The sequence below is a fragment of the Phragmites australis genome, chromosome 4 (genome assembly GCF_958298935.1).
Source record: "Phragmites australis chromosome 4, lpPhrAust1.1, whole genome shotgun sequence".
NCBI classification, from domain to species: Eukaryota; Viridiplantae; Streptophyta; class Magnoliopsida; order Poales; family Poaceae; genus Phragmites; species Phragmites australis.
The window spans coordinates 33,879,929-33,894,254 of NC_084924.1; the positions used below are offsets into that span (position 1 = coordinate 33,879,929).

Below are 14,326 nucleotides of genomic sequence, written 5' to 3' on the forward strand. Positions count from 1 at the left end.
CTCGCAGCCGCGGCGCCTGGATACGTTTCGCCACTGCAGCCTCGCAAAAATCTCGCGTTTCTTCTTTTCTCGTTCGGCTGTATGCGAGAGTCCCGGCGGGTCGAAACGCCACGCCATAAATGTGCGCGAGCCCGAACAAACGAGACCCATTTGACAATATCCGAAGGATGTTTGCCGTTTCGCCACTCCAACCCCATCGGCTGCAGGCCATCTCGATCGACCGGTCGGTTCGCTGCAGCGTGCAGCTCCATCGAATCGGCCAGGCCGTCAACGGCTGCAAGTAATTCTGGTCTCGAGTAGTTCTGCCTCGCCCGAACTGGTGCTGCTTCGGGTCGGCACGAGGACCGGCTCCAGCAGTAAGCAGTCGCGAGGATCTGCCATCGGATCGGCGGATCTCATCCTGCGGGTTCGACTGACTTTTTTTTTCCTTCCTTTATCTTCGTCTCGTCCAAGAAGCTGGACGTGCGTTCTTGTGGTTGCTTCGCGGAGCTGCCAGGTGTGCCATTTGGGAACTCCGATGGGCGATGGCGACGTTATTCCTTGGCCTCGTGCCTAACAGTTGCAACTGCAGCTAGGATGGTTTGCCATTACAATACGTTTGTAATTGCAGCTAGCGCTTCCAAGAGTTTTAGAAGCAAGGGCGAGGTATTTTTAAAACGGGGAAATAAAAAAGCGTGTGGGTTTAGGTCCGGTAAACACTTTTTAAATATCTGATTCCATGCATGTTTGTGCTCCACAAAGTTCGTTACATGTTTTCTTATTCGTTTGCCTTGAGCAGGAGTGTCAAATCAACGTTTGATTAGTTTATACTAACTGTATATTTTCGATTCCTCAGAAGATAAGTCACGAATTGTTTAGATAGATATTTTCTGAATTTATCTCCTCCCATATATATCGAGATTTCCATCCCGTGTAACCTTGATATATGGCTATCATGGTATCAGACGGATTTTCTTCATAAAACCTTAATTTTGCTGCTCCTCTTTCAACTGCTGCCACTAGTCTGTCACGGTCCCTAGGCGAATAGATGGGCCTGACGACACAGAAGGAAGGCAACCTAGGAGCGATGCCACAGAGAAAAACTAGCCCAGAAGCCAATCGCGGTGTGGGCTGCGAACTCAGCGGGCCAACGCTCGATTCAGCCCGGATGAATGGGCGGCGTGAGTGAGTAAAACGCTGAGAGTTAGAAGGGGAGAGAGTGAAGAGGGGAAGGCAACTAGGCAAGCAAGAACAGACTAATGTACTAACCTCTAAACACTCAATTTCTCTGAATCCAGTCCCAGATTCTTCTCTCTCCCAGTCTATGGAATCGTGCTTATGACAAATTTGGTATTAGAGTCTATCCACCTTGGAGATTTTGAACTATTTGCAAGTTCATCGTTATCGCACTCGTGAGCAGCATCAGATGCAGAGCGTGACCAGAAGATGGCGGACCTCTTCCGATAGCTGGCGTGGATCAAACAACAGAACAAGGACACACAAGACATGGTGGTGGCGCAAATGGTGATGATCGAGTCCCTGGTGAAGTGGAAGCTGGAGGTGGAAGCATTCGTGGCGAAGCTGAAGGAGGAGATGGGCGATCTGCGCACGCAACTGAGCCGGATCACCTGCAACCCCATCCTCGGCGTGCGACCGATCAATCTACCACCAATTTTTTCACGACTAGGCAAGCAACAGTCGGAAAGGAACCCCGAGGAGGTGATCACTGATTTCAAGGAAGAAGAACCAAGGCCAGATGGTCGCAGCCTGCATGATGATTACCAGGGATTTGGGAATGGAGTGGCATTTGCTCCATTGTTGTCCTCGAGCAAAGGTACGAATCCTCGCTACGATATGCGAATCAGTCTTATTGCAATGGGAACAATGAGGGATGAGCGGTCTCATAGTCACCCTTATCATCTTGTACCCCTTCCCAAGTTGCACTTTCCGCAAATCAGTGGGGATCGGCCAAAATTGTGGAGTAAAAGATGCGAGTCTTATTTTAGGGTATTTGGAGTGTCGAGGGATTCCTGGGTTAGTATTGTTGCGATGCATTTTGTTGGGGGGGGGGGGGTGTGCAGCATCTTGGGTGGAGAACACGAATTTCTGCACCAGTCGTTTAACTTGGGAGGAGTTTTGTGATCTAGTCTACGAAAATTTGGCTGGGAGGAATTTTCCCAAACTTTGCGTCAGTTCTTCCATTTTCGTCATATTGGGTCGGTGTCGGAGTATGTTGAGCAGTTCAATGGGATGATGTACTCCTTGATGGCTCATAGTTCACAATGGGATCCAATTTTCTTTGTGTCCCAGTTCATAGATGGGCTTAAGGACGAGATTAAGGCAGTAGTGATATTGCAACGACCAAAAGAGCTCAATACTGCTACTACTTTGGCCTCTTTACAGGAGGACGTGATGGACATGGGACAATGCAAGGAGTTTCGGCGGATGGAGCCCTTGGCTATGGCATCCTGAGGGGCGCCACGTGAAGCATCTGCTACCTCTGCCACTCAAACGAGTGGGGAGTCAGACTACTGATCCCGCTGAGGATAGAAGAAGAGTGGAGGGTGCCAGAGCCACGTAGGAAAGGAATGAAAAGATCAACAGAGGAATGGAGGAACTAGTGGAGGCACTGCGCGTGTACCGATGAGCGCAGGGCCTACGGTGAAAAATGGACGGGCCGCGACCACTGGTGCGCCACCACAGTGTAGCTTCATGTGGTGGAAGAGCTTCTTGAGTATTATGGCAGCAGGGATAGAAGGCACTGGGGAGGATGCAGCGGGTTCAGAGTGTGAGCCAAGGGACTTAATGTCAATCTCAAAGGAAGCTATGGCTGGAACACAATCACCACGAACCATGAGATTGCAAGGCTTGATCCAGCGCCAGGAAGTCTTGATGTTGGTGGATTCGAGAAGCTCCAATAGTTTTATCAGTGAGATGGCTGCACGGAATCTGACGGGGCTTACAAGAGCATTGCAATCAATTCGAGTACGGGTTGATTAAGGAGGAGTTCTAACCTGTACCAAGAAGCTTCATGGCTGTAGTGGCGGATTGGAGGAGAGACATTCTAGACCACTTTGAAGTTGCTGCCATTAGCTTGTTATGATGTGGTCTTAAGCATCAACTGGCTTGAGCAACATAGCCAGATGCAAGTGGATTGGGTGAAGAAACAAATGGCCTTTGGGTGCCAAGATCGGCAAGTTTAGATACAAGGAGTGGTGCTGATGACTAGTGAATGTGCAATGCTGAATGCAACTCAGTTAGCTGGACTGGAGAATAGAGGAGCCGTAGCTAGAATTGTGCAAATTTGTGCTCTAACAGAACAGCCGGACAATGAGCCAGTGCCAAATGAGATACAAAATTGCTTCTTCAGTTCAGCAACTTGTTTGCTGAGCTTGAAGGACTGCCGCCTCAGCGTCAGTTTGATCATGCAATCCCATTGATCCCCAGTTCCCAACCAATGAATGTGCGTCCTTACAGATACAATCTCATTCAGAAAGACGAGATCGAGTGCCAAGTGCGAGAGACGCTGCAGCAGGGCACAATTCAACTCAGTACGAGTCCATTTGCGTTGCTGGTTCTGTTGGTGCTGAGGAAGGACGACACGTGGTGGTTTTGCATCGATTACCTTCATTAGAACACCATCACAATCAAGAATTGCTACCCCTTGCCGGTGATTGATGAGCTCTTGGACGAGTTGGCTACTGCTGTATGGTTTACCTACCTCGACTTGAGAGCAAGGTATCACCAGATTCGCCTCAAGTCGAAAGATGAACAAGAGACGACGTTCAAGACACATCACGGGCATTACAAATTCAAGGTGATGTCGTATGGATTGATGAGAGCACTAGCGACTTTCCAAGGCACCATGAACCGGATTGTTGCGTCGCTACTACGGAAGGGAGTCCTTGTGTTCATCGATGACATTCTAATCTAGCACTCGGGCCTCCTTCAACCGCTTCCAGTGCCCAAGCAATCTTGGCAAATGGTGACATTGGACTTCATCGATGGTTTGCCAGCCTCTAACCAAGTCAATTACATTCTTGTTGTGGTTGACAAGTTTTTTAAATACACCCGCTTTGTGTCGTTGTCCCACCCGTTTACTGCCTTGCAAGTAGCTCAGGCTTACATGAGTTAGGTGTATAAGTTGCATGGGCTACCACAATCGCTGGTGTCAGATCAGGATTGGATGTTTACCAGTGCCTTTGGAGGGAGCTCTTACGGATGGTAGGTACATAATTACGCATGAGTTCGTCATATCATCCCGAGACGTACAACCAAACGGAGCAAGTAAACCAGTGTCTTGAGATGCACCTCCGTTGTTTTGTGCATTCCTGTCTGCACAAATGGAGCTCATGGTTGGCATTGGCTGAGTATTAGTACAATACTACCTAGCATACAACACTTGGGCGCACTCCATTTGAGGTGTTATACGGGCACCCGCCTCAGCAATTCGGTGTGCTAGCTGCTTCACTGTGCAAGGTGCCTGACTTGGTCACCTGGATGAAGGAACAAGAGTCGATGACTGCTTTGGTCCAGCAACACCTCAAGCGCGCTCAGCAACAGATGAAGTACCAGGTGGACATGAAGCGCTATGATAGAGAGTTCGCTGTTGGGGATTGGGCATATCTAAAAATATAGCCGTATGTCTAATCTTCGGTAGCTCGGCGTGCTAATCATAAGCTTGCATTTTGCTATTTTGGCCCCTTTCAGGTACTGAGCAGGGTTGGAGCTGTGGCGTACAAACTGAAGCTCCCTGATGACTGTCAAGTCCATCCCGTGGTGCATGTCTCCTAGCTGAAGAAGGGGCTCCATCCATCGGAGATCAGCGCTGGACCAATTCTGGCCCTACCAAAGGAGGCGGAGGCAACCCAGGTGCCAAAAGCAATCTTGGAGCATCAACTTTACAAGAATGGTGCAATGGCGGTGGTGCAAGTCAAGGTGCGTCGGACCAGACTACCTAACGCCTTGGCGACCAGGAGGACATGGCCGCGTTGAAGCATCACTTTCCTGCTGCTCCGGCTTGGGGACAAGCCACGTCGGAAGGAGGAGGGGATGTCACAACCCATAGGCGTACAGATGGGCTCAACGCACAGAAGGAAGACGGCCTTGGATGGAGCGACGGCACAGAGGAAAGCTAGTCCAGAAGCCAACCGCGGTGTGACTGCGAACTTGGCGGGCCAATACTCGGTTCAGCCTGGATGAATGGGTGGCGTGAGTGAGTGAAACGAGAATTAAAAGGGGAGAAAGTAGAGAGGGAAAGACAAGCAAGAACAGATTACTGTACTAACCCCTAAACCCCAAATTTCTCTAAACCTAGTCCCAAATTATTCTCTCTCCCATTCTATTGAATCATGCTTGTGGCATAGCCCCTCTGCCCATGCCGACCTCAGCCTTCCTCATGTCGCAGAACAGCACCGGCCCAGACACCTCCAATAGCACCAGCGACGCCCTCCATTCAGAAGTGTTGCCGGTGCTGCCTCCCTCCTTGGCGATGAACGCCGTGAACGTATCCTCCATCAAGAGACACGATTCCCCGCGATCTCGCTAGTTTCTGGTTGTTAGTCGCTGAATTCTTACTCTCAGTAGTAGCTGAATTCTTACTCTCATCGAGAGAGGATGACACTAGGAGTTAGGGCAATTTTTCTGGTTTATTTCTCACATAAATGCCATGCCAACCTGAGGGGTTGGGGATACATATTTATAGGCTGCTAGCCAGCCAAGCATATGCTAAGATGCTGTCCTAGATGCTGTCCTAGCTGTCCTAGATGCTAAGATGCTGTCCTAGATGCTAAGATGCTGTCCTAGATGCTGTAGCCCTAGAAAGGACCACAAAGACCAGCCAAGGACCATCTGAAGCAGCCCCACAAAGACCATATGCAGCACAGAGACGCAGCACAGAGACTTATCCCATCATTCTCCCCCTAAGTCTTGTGCGTCGTCTTGTGGGAAAGTTGAACCATCCCGGTCCTGGAGCAGAGCTCAAGGAACTTGATCCTCCCAAGAGGCTTGGTAAGCAGGTCCGCGAGCTGGTCCTTGGTGTTGATGTAGCTCGCCTTGATGCTCCCTTCCTCCAAACAGCCTCGGATGAAGTGGTACCTCACCCGGATGTGCTTACTCCGTTCATGGAAAACGGGGTTCTTTGCCAGGGCCAGAGCGGACTTGCTATCCATCCTGAGCTCCACCGCTCTAGTGTCTCTGCCGAGGAGATCACCAAGCAGTCGAGCGAGCCAGAGCGCCTGAGTTGAAGCGGTGGAGGCCGCTATGTACTCGACCTCGCAGCTGGACAGGGCCACCACCTGCTGCTTGACCGACTGCCAGCTAACGAGGCACTTGCCGAGGAGGAAGAGGATCCCGCTCGTGCTCTTGCTGGTGTCGATGTCGCCGGCGTGGTCACTGTCGCTGTACCCGACGAAGTGTGCCGCCCCAGGGCACCTAGGGTAGTAGAGGCCGTGGTCGAGAGTCCCCGCAACGTAGCGGATGATTCTCTTCACAGCCTGCTGGTGCTCCGTCGTCGGTCGCTGCATGAACCGACTGACGTAGCCGACGGAGAATGCCAAGTCCGGCCGTGTGTGGGCGAGGTAGCGAAGGCTCCCCACAAGACGCCGGTACTGCGTAGCGTCCACCTCCTCCGTCGTGCTGTCGCGGCTCAGCTTCAGCCTCTCCTCCATCGGAGTGAGAGCTGGGTTGCAGTCGGTGAGCCCAGCTAGCTCAACGACGCGCTTGGCGTAGGCGGTCTGTCGAAGCGTGATTCCGGAGTCATCCTGGTGCACCTCGATTCCCAGGTAGAAGGAGAGAGGCCACAGGTCACTCATCTGGAAAGTGGCCTTCATCTCTTCCTTGAATGCCGCCACCTCCGCATCCTTGGTGCCGGTGATCACCAAGTCGTCGACGTAGACACCCACCAGCAGAGCATTTCCTCCACTGCCCCGTCGGTAGATGGCCGCCTCGTGCGGGCTTTGCTCGAAGCCCATCCCCTTTAGCGTGGAATCCAACTTGGCATTCCACGCCCTCGGCGCCTGCCGCAAGCCGTAGAGGGCCTTGCGCAGGCGGAGCACCTTGCCCTCCTTGCCGGGGATCGCAAATCCCGGTGGCTGGTGCACGTAGACCTCCTCCTTCAAGTCGCCGTCAGTCTTGTCGTTGCCGGAGCCGTCGCCGAGGAGGGCGTGTGCTTTTGGCTCGTCAAGGTGGAGGAGAGCCGCTGCGGCCGGTGCCGCTGGAGGTAGCTCGATGCTTGCATGTGCCATGAACAGAGCCGGCTCCTCCTCCTCCGCCTGTGCGACATGGGCCTGGCCGCGTCGTGGCTGTCGACAGTCCTTGGCCCAATGGCCAAGCTGGCCGCAGTTGCGGCAGGTGTCGTCTCGTGCTGGCTTGTACTTGCCAGCGGCGCCGCCCTGGGCGCCTCCGCGGGCATCACCCTCGGCACGTCCTCGCGCCCCGGCCTGGGCGTCTCTGCGCGCCTTGCGCGGCTTGCCACGCTTGCGGCCGCCTGTCGCGGAAGAAGGCTCCCCCTTCTTCCGGTCACCTTGGCAGGCAGCCCACTGCTCCCGAGTGAGAAGGAGCTTCCCGCCAGTGGTGATGGGCCCCGAGAGAGACTGTGGCTCATCGCTGTCGACGACCTTGAGTCGACCTATCGCCTCCTCGATCGACATCGTGGAGAGATCCAGCAGGGACTCGATCGAGCGAGCCATCTGCTTGTACTTCTCGGGGACGCAACGGAAGAGCTTTTCGATAGCTCTCTCCTCGCCGTAGGTGTCATCGCCGAACTGCACCATCTTCTGCAACAGAGTGTTGAGACGGAGAGCAAAGTCATCAACGTCCTCACCTGGCTTGAAGGCCAGGTTCTCCCACTCCTTGCGAAGTGCCTGCAGTGTGGACTTGCGGGCACGGTCGCTGCCGATGCGTGCCGCAGCGATGGCGTCCCAAGCCTCCTTGGCAGTCCGCTTATTGGTAAGCGAGAACTGCATCTCGGACGGGACTGCAGCGATGAGGGCATCCAGCGCCCGTCGATCTTGGTCGTAGTCGACGTCGCCGTACCGGACTGCCTCCCACATGTGCCGCACCTGGAGCTTTACCCTCATCACCGCAGCCCACTCGACATAGTTGGTCTTAGTGAGGGTAGGCCACCCACCGCCGGGGCCGACGTCCCTGACAACAGCCTGGAGCCCGTGGTAACCACGGTACCGATCCGGGGAGAGAGAGCCACGCTGCCTGTGAAGGCCGCGCTCTCCATCGGCCCGTCCGCCACCGTTGCCGTGCTCGCCCCCTCCAGGAGCGCCACCGCCGTGCGGGCCTCCTCCAGGAGCGCCGCCGGCTCGTCCGCGTCTGTTTGGGCTGCCGTCGCGCTCGTGGGCGTGCGCGGCTGCCCACTGCGCCGCCCGCGCTCGCGCTGCCTCCCTCCCCAGCAACTCGAGGTCCGCGTCGGCGCTGTCGTCAGCAGAAACGGAGCTGCTGATGCTGCCGCGCAGAGCCTCGACCTCTGCTGCCGCCGCACGCGCTGCATCCGCCGCCGCCGCTGCTTCCGCCTCCGCTCTAACTGCTGCCAGCTCCGCCGCTGCCAGTCTCGACGCCCTTGCCGCCGCCGCAGCGGTCTCTGCCACCGCTCGCTCGCGTTCCTCTGCCGCGGCAAGTTCGGCCTCCTGCCGACGCCGCGTGCTCGAGGCGACCGAGCGCTGAGACTACCCTGCGGACATGACGCGCTACCCGGGGGCTGCTGCGTGGGGAGAGGGCTGCTTCAGACGAGCTGTTGCTCGTCTGCGCAGAGGGAGAGAAGTGAGCAGGAGCGGCCGGAGCTGCTGCTGCTCCCAGCTGGGGCTGTTGCGCGGCTGGGAAAGGAGGTGAGCAGGAGATGCTCAGGCTACAGGATACTACGGCTCTGATACCACTTGTTAGTCGCTGAATTCTTACTCTTGGTAGTAGCTGAATTCTTACTCTCATCGAGAGAGGATGACACTAGGAGTTGGGGCAATTTTTCTGGTTTATTTCTCACACAAATGCCATGCCAACCTGAGGGGTTGGGGATACATATTTATAGGCTGCTAGCCAGCCAAGCATATGCTAAGATACTGTCTTAGCTGTCCTAGATGCTAAGATGCTGTCCTAGATGCTGTCCTAGCTGTCCTAGATACTAAGATGCTGTCCTAGATGCTGTCCTAGCTGTCCTAGATGCTAAGATGCTGTCCTAGATGCTGTAGCCCTAGAAAGGACCACAAAGACCAGCCAAGGACAATTTGAAGCAGCCCCACAAAGACCATATGCAGCACAGAGACGCAGCACAGAGACGCAGCACAGAGACTTATCCCATCACTGGTGATCATCGTCCATGGCCGCTGATCAAGAGTTGCTCATTTGCTGCGCCGTTGACGGGTTCTCTGCAGGGACTGCCCGAAATGGGCCGGGTGCCCACATGAGGTTGATCTCACTGAGCGAGCTCCCATTCGTGGAGAAGACAATCCTCAGACCAGTTCCGTTCTGCATTTTTAATAACTCGATCCATGGGTTGACGTAGAAAGAAAGCAGGAGTATGCTTGAAACGGTGCAAGCCGAGCATTGACGAACATAAACAGTAGTGCCGGGTCTATCGAGTAATGAGTACTGAGAATTTTACCCAGAGCTATAGCGTCGTCAATAACGTACGGTTCGACAGCCGTTCAGCACTGAAAAACGCAAGCGAACGGCCGGCTCTGCACGTGGCCCCGCCCATACGTTCGGATACGAGGGCGTCGCAGTCTCAAGCCCACTGCCAAGTGCGTTGACCAACGCATGCATCGACGTCCTGCCGTCCTGGCCTCGACCGGTGCGGCAGTGTGCACCACCTGCAGTGACGACCCTCGCACGCGTGCATGCGTGTCCCGGCGGCGGGTCGCGTTGCAGGACGCACCCACCGTATACAGTGGCCACGATGCGGAGCCCTGAGTTGCCATGGGCCCATGGTGGCCACCGGCCAGCAGTTAGACACGCGCATGCATGCAGCGCGAGCTGAAACCTCAGAGGCGCGAATCACTGGCCGCCGCGCCTCCTGCAAAGGGGCTCCTCGATCTGGAGCGCGGACACGGCGTCCGCCGACCATTACCTCCTTAGCTCCGTTTCCACGCACCGTGGCGGCCGTGTGCGCCGCGGCAGCTTGTCGGCAGACGATGGAGATGGGCATGCCCGTTTTAAAATTTGGCAAGAATAGGTTACTGTCGCTTGCTCATTGAATAATAGCAATAGCCTGGCAGTCACGTGTACGTGTCGCTTGTTCACCGGGTGAAACCTTGCTCTTGTTCGGTAAACGAGCGAGATCTCCCTTGCACTGCCTCGTTGCCTCCTATTCAGGCATGACAAATGCAATCGTGCCACCCTGGCCGACATCGATACCTCATTATCACTCAGCTAAGCCGAGAGAGTGGGAGGAGAGGAGGAGAGCGTCGAGTGAGGGAGACGAGGAGGATGGGAGGGAGGGGAAATTGGAGGTGAAGCCCTGTCAATGGGAGAAGTAATGCTTTTTTACCTTTTTTTTCAAACCCGGTAGGATAAACACTAGTGCTAGATTTTGACATATGTTAGATATTAGATCTAGTGTTTTTTTTGCAAACTCGGTAGGATAGTCACTAGATGTAGGTTAGTATGTTAGAGTGAAGATATATGTTTAAAATTAGGGTTAGACATAGTTTAACAATTAGATTCTGTTTGTACGTATATTTTAGCATTTAGATTTAGTATTTAGACATATGTTAGGTATTAGATGTAGAATTTAGACACACTGTAGATATAACTTAGATAATAGATATAGGATTTAAAGATGACTGATGTAGTGATCTGGAGATATTTTGTTACAATGTAGATTAACTGTTGGGTCATATTTTTAATGAATGTTGCATTATTGTAGATGTAGTTTTACGTATTTTTTTATGTTCGGTCAAAATAATGTTAGGGTTTTATATCGATGGTTGGCAGGTATGTTAGATAAGTGACAGTTTAGGACACTTGTACGACTAGTTGATGCGGGGTTTCAAAATAGATCACGAGATTCAACAAATGACCATTAGCATTATAGGCAACCGTATAAGATATGGTGTGTACTGGAAGGTGTACCTGCTCAGGGAAAATTAAGTACGGAGAATGTACTTGTAGGTTTAGTGAAAAGAGGTTGGACTCCTATGTTGCTTGTGCAATGAAAGATAGAGAGTTGGGGAGATATAGGGTGAGGGGTATGTGGAGGAGGAGGGTCATGAGGATGGCGAGCCGGATGATGCGCGTTTATCGTATGATCCGACTGAGCCAACCGGTGAGGCAGACAAGGGGAACGAATACATTATCTAATTGAACAGATGGAGTGGGATGATCTTGAGGTTGACGAAGCTCCTGAGTATGACATGTCGGATGATGAGGAAGATGTTCCTATTCGCACAGATTAGAATAATCTTAACTTTAACAATCTTATAGTGAATGAGGGGAATCAGATGTCCCAGAAGTATACACAGAATGAGCTGACCGAGGGGGCTAGATATCGTACCAGTCAAGATGCTATGACTTGAGCGATATCACTCGACGGTAGTTTTGTGCTATCAAGTTAAGTAAGAAGAATATGATGTCAAGTGCATGAAAGAGGGTTGCCCATGGTGAGTGCACAACTTATGAAGTATCGAGATACGGCCTGGAGGGGGTGAATAGGCGCTTTTTCAAATATTATAAGAGAACAGAAGAGCAGAAATAGATATCGGATATTCTGATATAAATACCAGATGTTTCAACTTAAACTGGAAGTTCCGATGTATATGATTAGAACTTCCGATATGGCTGAAAAAAGAACTTAGCTAGCTCTTCAAGCAGCAATAAGTTAAACTATGAAATGCTACATGCAATAGGCTATAATGCTATTCAATTTGAAGTAAAACTAGCAAGCACAAAGTCTAACTCAAGATAGTAAACAAATTACTCAAAATTGCATAAGAGATAAGAAATAACCTAAGAGTGAGACACAACAAATTTGTTCCTGAAGTTCGGATCCTTGAGGGGATCCTACGTCTCCATTGAGTGGCTCAATCGCACTTGAGCCATGTCTCTTTCAACCCTTTTTCTCGCGAGGTTGCACAAAGCACTCCTCGGCTCCACTTGGTATTTGTCACGTCCTGAAATCCGTAATTGTGTGTTTTAATCCTAAAACATGCAATTTCAGCTTCATGTTCCAGTTTGGGTCACTGGAGCACCTCACTTTGAATCAATGAGGTGGGAGAAGGAAACTAAGAGAAATAAAGGAGCTAGAAGCAAGTCTGGACTTTTCCTCTAGGTAAATGGGGCCCACTTGGGTGGAAATTATCTCTCTATAGGTGGGCCACAACACTCTCTCTCCCCCTCAAACTTGCCCATACGTACTACTCACCCACTCCACCAGGTAAGGCTTTTTGAGGAAGCAAGTTGGAGTTGGCTGTCTCTCACTCTCTCTCTTAGGCTCCCTTTTTCCCCTTTGGATCCCTACCTCTGGGAGCAAGATCAAGGTACGTATGTGGTACTCACGTGACCACCAGCTCAAGGATTACTCGTCCATCCAATTTATTTTCAGTTTCCCCGAAGGAATTCGAGCTGGTTCTGAACTTGTTTGGTGTTCTTTGGGAGAAGCAAGGAAGCAGCAGTTTTTCCTCTCTTCTCCAAGCCATTTTTCGTCGTTTCCTCCTTCAACTGGCGGTCACCAACCTCAGCAAAGGACATTGGGTGAGTCTGCTAGGCTCCCATGGCAAGTATGCTCTTTTTGGTTGGATAGATCTTAAATCTGGAACTAGGGTTGCAAAGTTCTTAAAGTTCTTCAGTCTGGGAACAAATGAGGATTTATGTGGATTTGAGTTAGCAATCATGTTGCTAGGCGGTTGAGCAAAGTCTAGACCCTGTACACCCTTCTAGGCATTTTTACTTTTGATTTAGAGAGACTCCCAGGTTAGTTTAGCCCAGTTTTTTTCCTTTCGTAATGACTGTTGTTCTGGAGCTGCACGAGGCTGCGCTGGGTACTGTTCATCCCGATCATCCGAGCACTGTTCGCCGAGCACTCCCACTCTGGGTACTGTTCACCCCGAGCACCCAAGCACGATTCATCCCGAGCACTCCCACTCCGGGTACTGTTCACTGAGCACCCTAGCACTGTTCACCCGAGCACTCCGGGTACTGTTCACCCCGAGCACCCGAGCACGGTTCATCCCGAGTACCCGAGCTTTTTCATCCCGGTGCCCCTGAGTACTGTTCATCCCGGTACCCCGAGCACTGATCACCCCGGTACCCCCAGCACTGTAGCAGTGGTCGCAGGGCGGTTATCAGGCTTTCCTAGAAGCTGGTAGCTTGTAAAATTCATAGTTAATTCGTACGAACTCCAAACTTCATGAGACCAGTTGCGTTGGCTTCGTAGGAACATGAACTACATGTTAAAAATGTTGAAACTCATTAAATACGTTCTGAGAATTTATTTATTGATTAAATGTATTTCAGCTTAGTTAAAGCACAGATAGTTAATGCCATGTTCGAAAGTTGTGAGACCACTGGGAAAACTCTTGTTTTGCACAGTGCGATCTGGGAAAAATATTGTCATGTATTGTGGAGCATATTTTTCTTATTTGGTCGCATTTCATACATGCTCATTACATTGCACGCGTTGCTCTCTATAGTGAACGCCGATCCGTCGATCCCGGAGGCCGTGGGCGATCGTGAGGCGCCCCACCTTTCTGATCTAGGGCAGCAAGGCAAGCATCTATCATATTGCACCGTGTCAATTCAAAATCTAATATGTTATCTACGCTTATGTATACATTGCATGTGTCGGGTACCGAGTTGGGTAGAACCTATGCCGATGCATTCTCCCATTTCGGTCACGTGTCATGTGTTATTCCTTGGAGCCTAGTGGTGTCGTCGAGGTCTAATTATAGTTCGCTATGCTTAGTGGTACTTAGGCTTTCCGGTAGAAGTCGACGACGGCGTCCACCGTTGTCGCGAGCCTAGGGCTTATTACTTGTTCACACTTATGGTTGTGTTGATGATGAGTCGGTTTGGTGAGTGGTGAGTTGAGACGAGGTGTGGGCGGTGTTAGGGGTGTCATCTGCTCACGAGGAGTCCTCAGGCAGTTCGGGGAGGGAACCCGGATACCGTAGACCGCTTGTACCGGTTAAGCACCGACCGTTGGTGTAGTCGGCTTTAGCACTTACTCACCACATGCTGATATAATGGTAGGCGAGCTGATTACCTTCGCAGACGTGGTCATGTGGGCCTCGTCATAGACGGTGTGAGTCCGGTTTGAGTCCGGGCTTTTAGCGGTATTAGTTTGCTCGGGGAGTAGTTCTAATACCGCCGTGCCGAGCTATGGTTGATCCACATGGTTGGGCCTGGTTGG

At 51.8% G+C, this 14,326-nt stretch overlaps 1 protein-coding gene across 1 annotated transcript; it reads left to right on the plus strand.

Annotated features, from left to right (window-relative positions):
• The first annotated feature begins 1,204 nt into the window (after positions 1–1,204).
• LOC133914337 (uncharacterized) lies at positions 1,205–2,975 on the plus strand. Its single transcript, XM_062357455.1, has 2 exons — positions 1,205–1,813; positions 2,383–2,975. The coding sequence occupies exons 1-2, from the start codon at positions 1,486–1,488 to the stop codon at positions 2,463–2,465; spliced, it is 411 nt and encodes a 136-aa protein (XP_062213439.1). The 5' UTR covers positions 1,205–1,485; the 3' UTR covers positions 2,466–2,975.
• Positions 2,976–14,326: the final 11,351 nt, after the last annotated feature.

Excerpts from the sequence above, each read along its gene's own strand:
- LOC133914337 (XM_062357455.1), top strand. The coding sequence starts at position 1,486 with ATGGTGGTGGCGCAAATGGTGATGATCGAGTCCCTGGTGAAGTGGAAG. Across the intron at positions 1,814-2,382 it reads ATTGTTGTCCTCGAGCAAAG|GAGGACGTGATGGACATGGG; the intron begins GTACGAATCCTC and ends GCCTCTTTACAG.